General features: G+C 32.1%; 1 protein-coding gene across 1 annotated transcript; it reads right to left on the reverse strand.

Moving 5' to 3' along the window:
- Positions 1-350: 350 nt before the first annotated feature.
- Positions 351-16010, reverse strand: LOC111033936. Its single transcript, XM_022314898.1, has 3 exons — positions 15677-16010; positions 14414-14586; positions 351-3016 (listed from the first exon to the last, which is right to left on the reverse strand). The coding sequence occupies exons 1-3, from the start codon at positions 15729-15731 to the stop codon at positions 2537-2539; spliced, it is 708 nt and encodes a 235-aa protein (XP_022170590.1). The 5' UTR covers positions 15732-16010; the 3' UTR covers positions 351-2536.
- Positions 16011-16259: the final 249 nt, after the last annotated feature.

Here is a 16259-nt window from a genome sequence, read left to right on the forward strand (position 1 = left end):
GTATTTATAACTATAAATGTATTCATTATTTTTTATTATTTTTGGTTGAAGTAGGTAATTTGAAATAAAAAAAGATTACATACATCAATATTCTATAATGGTTTATTATATTATAATGTATATTAAAATAATATTAAAAATGTGTTAGATTTTAGTTATAATATGTAACATAATATATTTTATACCAGGGGTCAGCAATTAATATTTTTGAAGAGCCACATTAGGAATCTGGAAGTATAAGCTACCACCATTTGGTGACCCCTGTTCTATACTAATATACTATTAATAGAAATGTAAAGTATTTTGCTTTAGTGAATGTGACATTCCCGAATTCCGTGTTTTGTAATGTATTTGTTTGAAAATACTTAAATGTGTTCATATTATAACTAAACAAATTTTTTTTTACCGTATGAAATCATTATTGATAAAAGTAAAGATGAGTACAACATTTTCTGAATAGTTATAATAAGAAATTAGGTATTTTGTTGTCATCAAATAATAAAATGATAACTATTTTCAGATAAATTATGTAATTGTTTAAAAGAAACTTATTTTAATACTTACCTATTGTTTAATAAAGTACTGTATGATGTTCGGTTATTTATTTTTAACCATTTTCATAGTGAAAACATTCATTGTGTACTTAACTTAAGAGTATATAGTATACTTCCATTTGGGTCCCTATATAAAATATTAGATTTTTAATCGACTCAATTTCAAATTTTATTAGTAATTGTAATGAAAAACATGTTCCAAAAGTCTTCCACAATTAAATTTCTAGTTACCACAAATAAGCCAATGTTTAATCACTTGTATTTTTATACAATGGGATTAACAAAATTATATTGTTTTTGTAGGCACTATAATGATTGATAAATTACTCAAGTTGACTAAGTTAATTTGACTTTAAATACTGTTGTGATGGTAAAAAAAAAATGTCAATGGTTCATTTTTTCGTATTAACAGAAATATATTTTGTTTGTATAACTTTTTGATATAAAATGTGTTGGTACGATGGGTTTATTACAATTAAATTTAAATTCTGATGTATTTATTTATTTGTAAAACTTTCTTCAATTTTTAAAACATGGTGTACTTTAATGTGAGATAATTTTATGAGCGTTACCGTTGTAGTAAGCATTTAAAAATCATCCTTTATTCTGATTAACAGGAAATAGGTAAACTTGTCTGTGATGATCATTACACAACTAACTCATTGAATACTACCAATTATGTTAAATGTTTTGAAATATTACCAAATAAATATTAATTTAAAATAATTTATATATACAATGTATTGATTGTTCTTATGTTGCCTACTTCCTGAACATGTCATTAGTTAACTAGTAACTACCTAATACATATTTTATATTTTAACAATAATAGGTAAGAATTTGCTTTGCTATTTCTTGCCATTTTTTCCAGAATTCATTTATAGTATATTATGAGTTTATCTGTTTATGACATAATTTAATACTTAACATACTTACATATGTCGGGTGGCAAGTTGCAAGAACAATTGCTAAATTTGTATTAAATCAATAGTGAGCTGGTGATTCCTTAAGCAAGATTTAGGGACCACAATATGTATATTGGTTGGTCCATTCAATTTTATTATTGAACCATTTAATTAATTAATTTTTTGTGCAATGCGGCAATGATAAATTATATAATTACAATTTACTTACCTATTCAATATGCACAGCGATAGCAGTGCGGCACTAAGTGCTAACTGAGGTGGTAATTAATAAAAAAAGTTATATACCCGCCAATTACAGTTATAAAATATGTTTGTAAAGTTTACAAGTCTAGCTTGTACTATACCTAGTCAATAATTGGTGCCTAGATAAGTAACATACACAAATGTGTACAAATAATTAATGAAACATATTATAGGTATAGGAATTATTTATTAATACTATATTACAATATAGAATCTATATCAGAGATAGCCAGATAGGTAGTGGCATTACTGCATTAGGCAAATGCCAAATAGCTACAAAAACGAAGAACATTTTTAAAGGAAACAAAAATGGTTGATTTTCAAAAATAGATTACGAAAAAGACATAGGTAGGTAGTTTATTATTTTATATAATGTTATGACGTTATGTAAAAGGTAGATTGGTACCAATAATATTTTAGTTGGCACAGTAAATCAAAAAATATTTATCAAAATCATATAATATATTATAATACAGATAAAAATGTGTTTTACCTATGACACGTGTCATGTGAATCATGTGATACAATATAAAGATTATCCTCATCCGATACTATAATATTTCGATATTAATTAGTTAAAAGTGTAAATTTGTTTAGGGAAGGGGACCATCATTCAACACTCATCAGTATTTTGTCAACGAGTTTAAGTTACCTATTTCGGCCCCTTTGATGTCTTCTAGTATAGGTAATAGGTAAATGTATTGTATATTATGGTAGGCGTTATATACCTATTTTACGTATTTACTATATCCAAGTAGGTACGTACCTACTATTCTTTTTAGTTTTTAACAATATCTATTTATAATATGATATTTAGTTTTTTAGGGAAAAAAAATGTACCGGGGATGTGTCGAAAGCGACAAACTGTGAGGTGAACAGATGATGGATCGATGATGATAAAAATATAAAATATTTAATGATTTTTGTGGTTAATCTAGTGTCTGATGACAAGTGGAAGGGAGAGGACGAGAAGGAGGACTCGGAAGTGGAGAAGAGTGTGGCGGACGGTCGTTTCGACGGCGGCAACTGCAGTTGATCGACGGCGGTTCTCAAGAGCAAGAACAAAAACGCAAGACAAACGACAAACGACGGAGTTGAGGACCGACGGTCGGATCCGTTGGACACGTTGCACAGCGGTGACTCGCAACACGATTGACACGCATAGATCTTGATCCGTTCACCGATCACGATGCACCCGTCTTCGCATTTGCCCGAACAGTTGCGTTCCAGTGACCAGAGCTGTTGGCTGGAAGTGGTGCTCTCGTTACTCGTCGTGTACGAATATCTCTTCACCTGTGGACACCATTGCCGCGGCCGTGTTACTTTTGTGATCAAATCATATTGGCCACTGACTACTACTACTACTAAATTATATTATTATGCATACAGTGTGATAACGATTTAAGGTAACACTAAATATTTCAGTCGGATGAGCTTGAATTGAAATGAATTATGAGGGGGGGGGGACTATTAGGTGGTACTGAAATACATATTTTGTGAATTTTTCTAATTTTTAACACTTGCGGTGCGCGCATGCACAGTACAAAATGCATATTTTTAAATGGTAACACATATTTTTAACACATTATTTGGACTAACCGAATTTTTTCAAGTCGATTTGACTCATAATACTTTGCTCTAAGTTCAAAATTAAACGAATGACAACCATCATTCGATTTTGAAAAAAAAAATGTTCAATTTTTTTTTTTCATTAAATTTTGTAATTATTATTAATATGATTCTTATTGTTATTATTAATAGTAGTAGAAGTAGTAGTACTACTACTAGTTACTACTACTGAATATCATTACTATTTCTATGAACGCAGTAAAATAAACACTAACATTATACATTAAAATGTACGAGCTTAGGGCTAGTTGCACCGTCTACGGTTAAACTTCGATTAAGCTTAATCAGCTGATAACAGATATTTAACCGGGCAAATTCGGCCGATTAAACTCCAGTTAACTTTAATCAGAGACGGTGCAACTGGCCCTAAGTATTTAAATATTTAACATTTTTATTTATAAAATAGGTATTGCCATTAAAAAAAATGAATTTGTACTGCTCATGCGCGCACCGAAAGTATTAAGAATTTGACATTTTCAAGAAATATGTACGTATTTCCCCCAAAAATTCTTTTCAATACAAGTTCATCCGGGTGAGAAATTTAGTGTTACCTTAAATCGTGATCACACTGTGTATATATGTATATATTTATTAATTGTATTTCATATAATATATAAATACCAAGCCAGCTGAAAAGACTCATGTAGAGGACGCAAAACCTACCAAAACACAAACACTGCGCCAAACTTACTACAGTACATTTTTTGTCAAGACACTTATTATATTTTCAAAAAAATTCTCGTTTAGTTTGAAGCACCACGCCACCATCTGCTTAATTAATATCAGTGTCGTTGTAAGAAAAATCGAATTACTCATTAGTCATTACCTAATGAAAATTTCATTATAAAGGAGTGATTTTAGATTCTGAGGAAAGTGCATAATGTATTGACTTAATAATGATGGTATGTTTTATTTTATTATTCTGTCTGAAGACACTTTTTTTTAATAGAAAAAATTTACATTTCCCCGTCCTCGTCCTCGTTTCCCCATCTAATTCAAATTTAAAATATAATTACTGTAATGTAAGCGCCCTCACACTTATTTCCAGACTTGGGACTGGCAAGGGCAACTCACTCTTTGTGGTGTACAACTGCATCATCTTTAGTGTGTATGCTCGTCCAAGACACTTATCGTTATCATATTTTAAACATTTCCAATACGTCTTACCATTTTTTGTATAATCTTTTTCAAATACATATCCTACAAACACTAACAAATCGTTTCCTTTAGAACTTTTAACGTACTCTAAAACAATAATAGATATTGTATAAATTTGTTTAACAACAAATTAGAAATTTAAAAATTAAATTTGAAAAAAATATAATTATAAATTAATTATTATAATACGCAATAAACAATTAAATTATAGTCGATCAGATGGCAAATATTATAATATAAGAACGACGCGCGACGGTTGTCGAATATCGAATGACTGATTATTATGTATACTACTATAATGTATACCTTACAATCTGCCATTTATATCTTCTCGGTTGCTCTTATCTTGATCATCGATAAAACTAATGTACTACGGCAACGGAATTGTCGCTATCTGTATAGCTAATCTACAGCATGACAATAATACTTATTGTATATAATCTACATTGTGATGTATCTACATTTGTGTAACTAAATTAAATTGAATTAGACGGGGAAATGTCCAAATGTCCGACGAGAAAATTAGTCAGACGGGGAAATGTCGAACGGGGAAACAGTGACGGGGATGTGACCTGCTACCGTTCAAAATTATGAGATGGTAAACAATAATAAAACCACTCTGTAGAATAATAAATTAGAATATTCTATAAAATTAAAATTAAATAATAATTCAACGTGAAGCACAAATGCATAATGTTCAAGTCGAAAACAATATTTAAATTTTAAATCGTATATGTAAACTGTAAAGCCGAGTGGCTTCAAGATTCAATGAGCAACAGGGGACAAAATACTTACATCTTAAAATAATAAATATTTTGCCCTCGTGAACCGCTTTATTTAGGTATATTATGATTTAAGGAGGCCTCTACCGGATATCTGTACACATGTATGACCGTATTCCCGGAGGTTGTAAAAAACAAGTTATAGCCTCAGCTTTCAGTACATTTCTTAAAAGGAAAACTTTGTACTATAGATTAATACATTTTATAGTGCACTAAAAAAATGAATAGATTTTTTGAAAAATATTATATAATAAATAATTTTAATTTATGTTGGTGGAAATCGAAATACGTTTATAATATTCTACAGCTTTCACTACACAAATTTATTATCAAGTCTCAATATGCGAGTTCTGGCAACCAAGAATTAGGTTGAGAAACGACCTGTCTAAATGTAGTTGATACCTATCAAAAAAAAAAAAAAAAAATAGGTGAGGTGGAATAATACTAATGTTAGATCGTCTATTGGTGTCTATAATATCTTCAAAATTAAGATTGCAACTAGATTGCGTACAATCTAGAATGTTAAGCTATATCACCGAAACTCGTTTGGGAACAAGTGTCAAGAAGAAATTTGTATTAGTGGTTTGTGCATTTTTTGCATTAGAGTGATTTTTTTTTGGTCATTTTTTAACCCATTTCTAGTATATTATAGGAATATTTGGTCCGAAAAAAGATAAAAATTTATATTGATATATATAAATACACATAATTTGTATAGTACTAAAACAACATTAGGTAATCTGGTTTTTAAATACAACTACGATTCACAAATTTATCTTGTGTTGAAGAAATCCGGGCAATATTTCTAAGTGATTTTTTAAAGTTCTTAGGACCTTAGGTCATAAATTCATTTTCAAAGGACAATTAAATCCGGTCCTAAATTTATAAGACAAGTGTTTCAATTTAATCATGACAATCACACCATAATGATGAACTAAATGTTTACCCAAAAAATTTTGATCAAATTTAATAAATACAACTATAACCCTATAATTATATGATTCAATAAATGAAAAATCAATACTACCAACAATTACTTCCACTTGAATGTACGTCTTTCTCATATACAATATACATAATATTACATTGTACATGTAAAATGATTTACTAACAAAGTTCTTATAATGTTGGAATGTATTAACAGGAAGGTGAACTGTGGAAAAAAGCCCAACAAAAAATAAGCACACTACGGAAAAAAAATCCACCGAAAAAAATTTTAAAATAAATATGAATACATGTATATGTATTACATTGTGTTATAAGTTATAATTTATAAATATTAATTGGTTTATATTGAGTCATTTGGTAGTTAATGACTTGATGTCTCCGCCTTACCAACTTACGACATAGCAAAATTTCGTTCACTAGTTTGAATAGTGTGCCTTTAGTTTTTATATTAGAGTGAATTTAAGTATTATCAAACTTTTAGGTAAGAACATTATATATGCTTGAGAGTCGGCAGATTTTCGATAATATTTTCATTTTTAGGCAAGATACGAGTATGTGAAATAACATAAATCAAAAATGCTCATACCTAGCTTGAAAACAAAAATATCCAAAAATTCGCCAACTCTTAAGCATAGATAATGTTCTTACCTAAAACTTTGATAATAGGTAAATTTACTCTAATATCAAAACTAATAGCATACTATTGAAACTAATGAACGAAAATGTTCTATGTCATACATGTGTAAGACGAAGACAACAAATGCTCTTAACCACAAGGCACAAGGGTAGGCCGGGCATAACATTAAAATAAGTACCCAAGGATGGCAGGTATAAGTATTAAGGTATTGTAATAATAGTGCTGTAGTGGTCTTGCGACTACAGGTGTCGTTGAAAGGAATAGGACTAGGTGTACTTATCGAAATGAATGCGAATACTGTTGAATGTTGTATAATTTTATGACATATTTCAATTAGAACTCTTTAATGATAACTAGTGAATTATTACACTGTATTAAAATATTTGACTCGGAGAATTGATTATAGTCATATGCTCTGTAGCGATCTCCTGCGCACAGTCGCACAAATACCGTTGATGTGATAAGATGAGGTAGAGTCGTGAGAAATTGGGTAAACTGATTAATGGTTGTGTAGCGAGCTGTGACTATGATTAATAATTAGTAAATCACTCAGGTAGTTATAAATAAACATGTGAAACACACAATGTAACTTCAAAGAACAAGAACTCTATATATATATATAATAGTTGAAGGAGGCCTACAAATCGCCTATTTGTTATAATACAGAGGTATTCAAACTTTTTCATCACACGGCTCGTTTAAGTCTTCACAAAATGTTGACGGCTCCCAAATTATAAATGACAAAAAAATCAATGTTTATATGAATGTAATTTATATTTTATTATTTATTTACCATATTACATGTATAAAAAAATTAAAACTATATTTAGCGAATGATTGTTCTTGACAATTCAACGTTTCCCAACCGCTGTGCATCAATGATAACAGTAAACATTTTTCGTAAAAATATTTATTAGTTTTCAATTATACAACGCGGCTACCTTCGACATTTCCCTCGACGCCCCTGGGAGCCGCGACGCACAGTTTGAATACCTCTGTTATAATAAATTGCGCGTGACCTCGAAACGTATATGTTCATAACTATATCACTCCTCAAATGAATATTATTAAAATAGTTCACATCAAAGGCGTTGTGTTGCCTCAACAGAGATGACAACGACCAGATAGGCAAGGGACATCCGGTGTGTGCAGCGCGTGGCCGCCCACGGAATGACCATTATATGGTAAAGTAGTAGGATACTAAGCAGGGATACGATCCAAGGATCGCCATTATAAAATACGTCTCTCGAATAGGCTTCGGCAGACGGACCAACACCAACATCTCGCTATTTCCCATTCTTTAAATATAGCCAATTTGGACTTAGAAAATTTATCGTTTTGTAATAATCAAATAAAAGTATTTGATTTATAAAGAAAAAACAACTCTTCTTCATTTAATTTTACCATATCAACAAACGGACGTAGTCGGTTTGTTACAATTGGCGCTGTGGACAGGGTTCTTTGCGGAGTTGTTGAAAGTTGATCGTCACCGACTTCCAACGATGATTCAATTGATAGAATTTCCTCCTCGAATTGATTTGGTTGGAATATTTTGAAACAATTCAAAAATACTCGTTTCCAAAATTTTTTCTTTTTGCAAAACCCTGTCCACAGCGCCAATTGTAACAAACCGACTACGTCCGTTTGTTGGTATGGTAAAATTAAATGAAGGAGAGTTGTTTTTTCTTTATAAATTAAAAACTTTTATTTGATTATTACAAAACGATAAATTTTCTAAGTCCAAATTGACTATATTTAAAGAATGGGAACTAGCGAGATGTGACTGTCATACTCCTAGCTCCTAGCTCCTAGCTCGTCGTTGGTGTTGGTCCGTCTGCCGAAGCCTATTCGAGAGACGTATTTTATAATGGTGATCCTTGGATCGTATTCCTGCTTAGTATCCTACTACTTTACCATATAATGGTCATTCCGTGGGCGGCCACGCGCTGCACACACCGGATGTCCCTTGTCTATCTGGTCGTTATCATCTCTGTTGCGGCAACACAACGCCTTTGATGTGAACTATTTTAATAATATTCATATGAGGAGTGATATATTTATGAACATATACGTTTCGAGGTCACGCGCAATTTATTATAACAGAGGTATTCAAACTGTGCGTCGCGGCTCCCAGGGGCGTCGAGGGAAATGTCGAAGGTAGCCGCGTTGTATAATTGAAAACTAATAAATATTTTTACGAAAAATGTTTACTGTTATCATTGATGCACAGCGGTTGGGAAACGTTGAATTGTCAAGAACAATCATTCGCTAAATATAGTTTTAATTTTTTTATACATGTAATATGGTAAATAAATAATAAAATATAAATTACATTCATATAAACATTGATTTTTTTGTCATTTATAATTTGGGAGCCGTCAACATTTTGTGAAGACTTAAACGAGCCGTGTGATGAAAAAGTTTGAATACCTCTGTATTATAACAAATAGGCGATTTGTAGGCCTCCTTCAACTATTATATATATATATAGAGTTCTTGTTCTTTGAAGTTACATTGTGTGTTTCACATGTTTATTTATAACTACCTGAGTGATTTACTAATTATTAATCATAGTCACAGCTCGCTACAGTTGATTATAATTTATTATAATCACGGTGCCTCATAATATTATGATATGGGTAAGCGAGTCGCCAGTTATACTTAGCATTAGCCTTATAAGTTATAAAGAATTATCGATACGATTGTAGTGATCCAGCCCACAGATCGTGGTGTATAAGACAAGAGATGACAGGGTGTAAATAATTCTAAGTCAATTGTAGAATATTATGAACATAGACTTTATTTGGTCATGTAAAACTGATAGATTATTTTTAATACACTGAAATTTTGTCAGAGAGTCGACTGGCGTGAAGGTGCTCGCACTGACTCTGGTAAATCACGTCTGAATATCGGGTGGATGGGTCCCTGTTTTATAGGCCTACTCTCCACTCTTCTCCTAGCGATGAGATAGCGTTGACCCCGTGTGTGTGGTCGTGGGCATGAACTAAGATATCTTAGTTCATGGTTTCCAGGAAACGGTCGCCTCCTATGCGGTTATCGCTGCCGACATATTAGATATATTATCTGACGGATATTTAATTAAAATAGAATAATATTATATTTATAATATTTATGCCCATAGATATTTATGGTTTTAACTCTTTTTATTTATATTTTCACAACGCTCTTTCGGTGGTCGGATTCTCAGAACTACGCACCCTATTTCTTATTGCGTCGTTGTTCTTAAATCCCCGAGGTCGACAACTTCCCAATGTGTCATATAATTCTCATATTATGTCCCCCTCGCTATCTAGCCTATGCGTTTTATGGCGGGACGTCAGTACATAGCACGATAAATACGATTTTAGAATAATATTATATCATGCAGTGCTGCAGATGGATACAAACTGACCTCACAATGGTTTAATACATAATATAACTATAAAACATGTGAGCTACGCGTTCCTAGAAACGACTATATAAGTATATAGAACAACATCACAGGGTTATTGTCAGAATAAATTCGACATACTGCAGCGGTGGCGGTAAAATTCTTTTGAATCGGCGGTGCCAATTGCCAACACAAACATATTATTCATGAAAGTAAAAACTGAAGAATATAATTTGAATCTTTTTTTAACAAAGTTAAAACATTATAAACATTGATAAAAAAATAAACAGATATAATGGTTGGTTTCTTGTATCGATTAAAATAAATTTAATAACAGACATATTATTTGGCCAGCGCCCAGCATAGTATTTATTTAAAAAATTAAAACACACAACATAACTAAATATGAACGTTTTACGTTATGTTTTTAATCAACGATAATAATTATAATAAAAATAATACTATAAACAGGTACCCATTGCCCGAACCCGGACATTTCGCCGCGACCGATTCGCCGTGACCGTTTCGCCGCAGACCGTTTCGCCGCAGACCGTTTCGCCGGCGCACCGTTTCGCCGCGGACTTTTTCGCCGCCGGACATTTCGCCGCCGGACGTTTGGCCGCCACATTTTCGGTAGTGATAAGCTTTTGAATGATAAGAGTGGTTATACTATGGTATAACAGCCGTTACACTGTGACCAACTTTAGGTGGTGTTGCTGAGCAAGTCGAGTGATATTTTCGATTTGCGGAGCGGAGCGACGGCGCCGAGGAGCGTAGCGACGAGTGCCGCTATCGAGGCATCACTGTAAATTATTTCGTATTGGTGGTGTCGCTGCTGGATCTCTATTATATTCTGGTACGAGTTGTGGTGGTATATTTAACGGCGAAAAGTCCAGCGGCGAATCGGTTGCGGCGAAACAGTCCGCGGCGAAATGTCCGGCGGCGAAAAAGTCCGCGGCGAAACGGTGCGCCGGCGAAACGGTCTGCGGCGAAATGGTACAGCGGCGAAACGGTCTGCGGCGAAACGGTCTGCGGCGAAATGTCCTAGACCCCCCATTGCCGCCGCGCTCATTTTACCGTCAGCGCTACCGCTGCAGTGTGTGTAGGACCTTAGTGTGGTTGCCAATGTATGAAATTATGCGCCTCACGTATGCTAGTAAACATACCATAACATATCACGAGTTCTTAAAAACTATCCTTGTATAATAGTAATTGGTGATTGTCAAGATAAATCCTAACCAGATAATATTATGTAAGTGATAAAAAGTGTATGGTTTAATGTAAATTATAGAAATCATACGCCAATAGGTTCCTTCTTTTATGATTCTACGACTATTTAGCAGTTGTAAAACAATAGCCAATCCAATAAAAATTAATATTCGAAGCCATAAATAGTCATAAATATTTGCGTTGTATGAAAACAATACTTCCAAGACAACACCTACAAGGGCAAATTCCGTGAGCTCTAGTTCAAGACAATGGGACGGGACAACACTTAAAAGCAGGGAGCCCGCTAGTTATTATTATTCAGATAACCACAGACTATTCAATCCTGAGCACGTTTGAGTCATTCACACACACACACACACACACACACACACACACACACACACACACACACGCGCGCGCGCGCTCGCGACTTGTACAATATTTTACATTTTATTTGTTTATGTTGAATAAACGACCATTTACAATAGTTACTATATTATGACGGCCTAACTGATTATTAAAAAACACCATCATCTAGACTTCTGGCGAACCGGACGCAACACGTGTTTTGGAATGGTCGAAAAACATGTGTTGCGCTACATCTTTCTATATACATTTCAACAACTGATCGAACTCCAAATAATTTGAAAACAGATGTAATGGCTTAAGTCTAAGAGAAGGAAACAATTTATATTTTATGTTGTAATATACGATAAATTATCAATATATAATCGACCGGGTCGTACACGAGATGTAATGTCGAAAACGAGCGGTAAACAGCTAAATAAGATCTTTTCGTTTTGAGAGGAGGGATTGTTTATCACGATATGTAGTCGGCTTTCAAGAATTGGTATACCACCAAAGTATCACAATAATTGAATAATCACATTATAATGACCTATACATTTAGGTTATTAACAGTAATAGGTAATAATATTATGTCATATACACCAGTGCTTCTCAACCTGGGGGCCGTGGCTATATGACTAGGGGCCCTTTAAATATTTATTACCTTACCTAACGTTATAACGTATACATTATATTATAACTGTCAACTGATCATATGATTAATTATTATTTATTACATCGGGAAAGTTTATCTTACATTAGAGTCATTAGATTACTGATTAAAGTATAATAACAATAATAATAATAATAATTATCTATTAAACTACCGAAAATGATCATGCATTTCACAACAGTCTTCAGAAGCTAACTTGCATATTTCAGTTTCAAACATCACACCTGACATAAATATGTTATGCGAAAATATGCAAGCCCAACCGTCACATTAATATATTAATAACTAGTTATAACTATCACACTTTCTATGATTATTATTATTATTAGCCTAGCCTTTGTTTGAAACCTAATCAACATTATTACTGAATATTTTTGTATTGCTTTATAGTTATTACCAATTATTTTTTGTTTAAATATGTTTTAAGTTTTACACAACTATAAGATTGCATGTTTCAAAAATATATTAAAAAAACATTTATTTTCTTTACATTTTAATAATTTATTTGTGTGAAATATTGCATGTGAATTTAGTATCTCATTAAGAAAAAATAATTAATGATTCTGATTGAGGGGGGCCTTGACAGTTTTACATTAAATTTAGGGGGCCCTATACCAAAAACGGTTGAGAAGCACTGATATGCAAGGATGAGAAACGAGAATCGGATGGACAGAAGAGCATACGCTATTTATGTGCACAAACACCCGATTACCCAAAGGTGGGCAAGTTAATGAAAATAACTTACTCAAGTTAAGTTAAGAGAACACAAGATCGATAAGTTAATAGTTAACAAATCGTAGATTAAACTCGATAAGTTAAAAGTTAATATGGCAACAAATATTAACTTATCTAAGCTTAAAAAAAGTTGATCTACTTTTTTAAATTAGTATGTGAATCACATAAAGAGTGACTGCGTTCTTTCTAATTGCCTAAATGTTAATAAAAAATTTTATTGAACTTTTATCGTAATGTAAAGAATGCATAATGCAGGTATTACTTTATATGATTATTATTATTTATTAAATACTTAAACTATACACATCTCAATCAATAATTTAACTAAAATCAATTTTTTTGCATCAAGTAGTAATTCAGGGTCATATACGATGTACTATAATCATTATGCCTATCTAATCTACTAAAATATTATATTTTTATACAAAATTATTTTATCAAGAAAAATAACATCACTATTCGTGTAGTATATTGGATTATTTTTATTTTAATATTAATATTTACGTATAAAACCATAAAAACGAACAATTTAAAAATGTTGTTTTAACTTGATGGATTATTTTTAAACCAAATGATAAAATCTCAGTTATTTTAATTGCCAATTAAACTAGTTAAGTTCGTAAGTTGATTAGACAATTAACCAACTGGTGAATACTTAATACCCATCTTTGCGGTTAATCTATCCTTATCTTACCCAGAGCATTCTACCTGTGGATTGTACGTGTGCACTTCTGTACAAAATTATATTTGCGTAATTAAACCGCGGCATTTCAATGAAGTGGGAGGTAACCGTCAAAAAGGCTATAACAAATGTTCACAAAATACACACTATAAAAACACATATACCTAGATACAACAGTATATACGCATAAAAAGCGTTTCAATAATATTTACAAATCAAAAATTAAAACAATAATTTCAGTAAAGTTATGGCACTGCTAATCAAAGTTTATTGATACAATAATAAAAAATGTGCCAATAATATGTGTGCTTGGAATGTACCTACTACCTATTAACCTAGGATAGGCAATAGCTATTGTTCCATTGCATTTTAATACCTATTGATAAAGATTATCTGAACGGACGCACACTGTCTTAATATTCGTCAGTTATCCTAAACAGCTCAATGTCAACACCCAATTATAATTTAAGGTTACAATATTATAATATAGTTGTTTACCATGCATGTTTTTCTATCTCCCGTGCATTTCGTGGAGAATCTCAAATAATCGTCCTTGTCTGTAAAATCACTACAGCTTTTCCCGTTTACCATTGTATTGCACTCGTAACAAAACATGAGGTTTTCTTTTTCTAAAGCCGCGTTCGTCTGGTAGATTTTTCCCGACCAGTCCACTATGACAAAAGCAAATATAAATAAAAAAAAATTGAAAATTATTTTGGGAATACATTTTTATATTGATATATTATTAGGTATATACTGCAGAATGTAACAGAAAGAACTGACTAATGCAATAACTGTTGTTATAGTTAATATTTTGAATTTTTTTAAAATATAATTTAGTCACTTGTGCTACATGTATAATGAAAAAATTATTTTTATTTTTAATACTGAATATAAAAAAATTTAAATTTAACTATATTTTTTTTTTGATAAGTTCCGAAAAGCCAATTTGTGAATCTATTTTTAGAACAATTTTGATGGTAAAAACATTTGTCCAAGTCGAGTAGTTTATTTTTTAGAATATTTTAAAATATCAATATTTTTTTGATTAAATTCATTTGGAGCGTAATAACTTTTTTCAAAACATAATTTTAGGAAATTTGCTGACACGAGTATATTTCTTAAATTATTTACTACTCTTATATTGTTAAACAATTTTGGGTGGCATAATCATGCCATCATGGTACCTAACGTTAAGGTAGCATAATTTTTTTTTTTATTAGGTCTATCTGTTACACCTTGGTCCTTGATACACTATACATACCTAGACCAGAAAACATTGTAGGGAAATAAATATTAATGGGAAGCGGCTTACCCAAACATTAAAATGTACTTACCAAATACTGAGGTACACCGCACTAATTAGGTATTAACCTTATAATACCACATTACATAATATGTATAATGTATATACTAAATTAACATAAAATATAATGTTATTAGTTAATACGCGTTTACCCCTCAAAATGTTGGTCCACTACTCCACTCATCTAAACTTTAAATACTTACTAATAAACTATTTGTCGTAAATTCGATATTTATGCACCGAAACGCCTAGAAAAATATTCTGTTTTGGAATATGAAATTAAACTGTATGTTGTCATTCAAAAAAGTAATAACTTAAAAAATGATGTGGATAAAAATACTGTTTTTTAACGACTAGACACCATGTGCATTTTTTTTCAAAAATGGCTGTTCATTGATGAAAGATTCACCCGGTATATATTATTTTGAATTATATTATATGATATATATACTCACAGCAGTGCGCCAATACAATGAAATTGTGAAGGACAACCAACAATTTCCATGCCATATCATACGACAGCGTTTGTTCCGCTCGTCTCCAAATGCAAAGTTATCAATCACTCATTGACTACAATAATAAAGACACAAATCCGAGTTATTTTCTCGGGAAAACGTCTCGCAGGTGCAATAACTTTCGTCCGCGAAAAAACGTGAAATTTTTTATTCGTATATGCCGTATTGGCTGGGAAGATATTATTATTTACCGTTTCGGCGATGACATCGGAAACAATATTCCTTGCCACATGCACACGCCGTTTAGTTTCGTCAGATGGCTAGAAAATCGATATCCATCCCTCGGCCTTTCGCCGCCGGAGATCGCGTGCGTCTCGACAGCCTTGCGCAGTACGACGAAAACGACGCTGCCAAAATGACGTTAACTGCAGTGTCGGTTTGAATAACAGCCAATGGCGACTGGGTTTCCACCTGAATTTCGTCCTGAGACGTTTTTTTAGAAAAAGTTTTCCAAAATGTTTAGAGTGTGTTACGACTAGCTGATCAGTTTTGTACGAAGCCTCTTTTTACCTTTCTGCCGTCT

This window comes from Myzus persicae, unplaced genomic scaffold (assembly GCF_001856785.1).
Source record: "Myzus persicae strain clone G006 unplaced genomic scaffold, MPER_G0061.0, whole genome shotgun sequence".
Taxonomy (NCBI): domain Eukaryota; kingdom Metazoa; phylum Arthropoda; class Insecta; order Hemiptera; family Aphididae; genus Myzus; species Myzus persicae.

Excerpts from the sequence above, each read along its gene's own strand:
- LOC111033936 (XM_022314898.1), bottom strand. The coding sequence starts at position 15,731 with ATGGCATGGAAATTGTTGGTTGTCCTTCACAATTTCATTGTATTGGCG. Across the intron at positions 14,587-15,676 it reads CATTGTATTGGCGCACTGCT|TGGACTGGTCGGGAAAAATC; the intron begins GTGAGTATATAT and ends CTTTTGTCATAG. Across the intron at positions 3,017-14,413 it reads GAGATAGAAAAACATGCATG|GTGAAGAGATATTCGTACAC; the intron begins GTAAACAACTAT and ends TGGTGTCCACAG.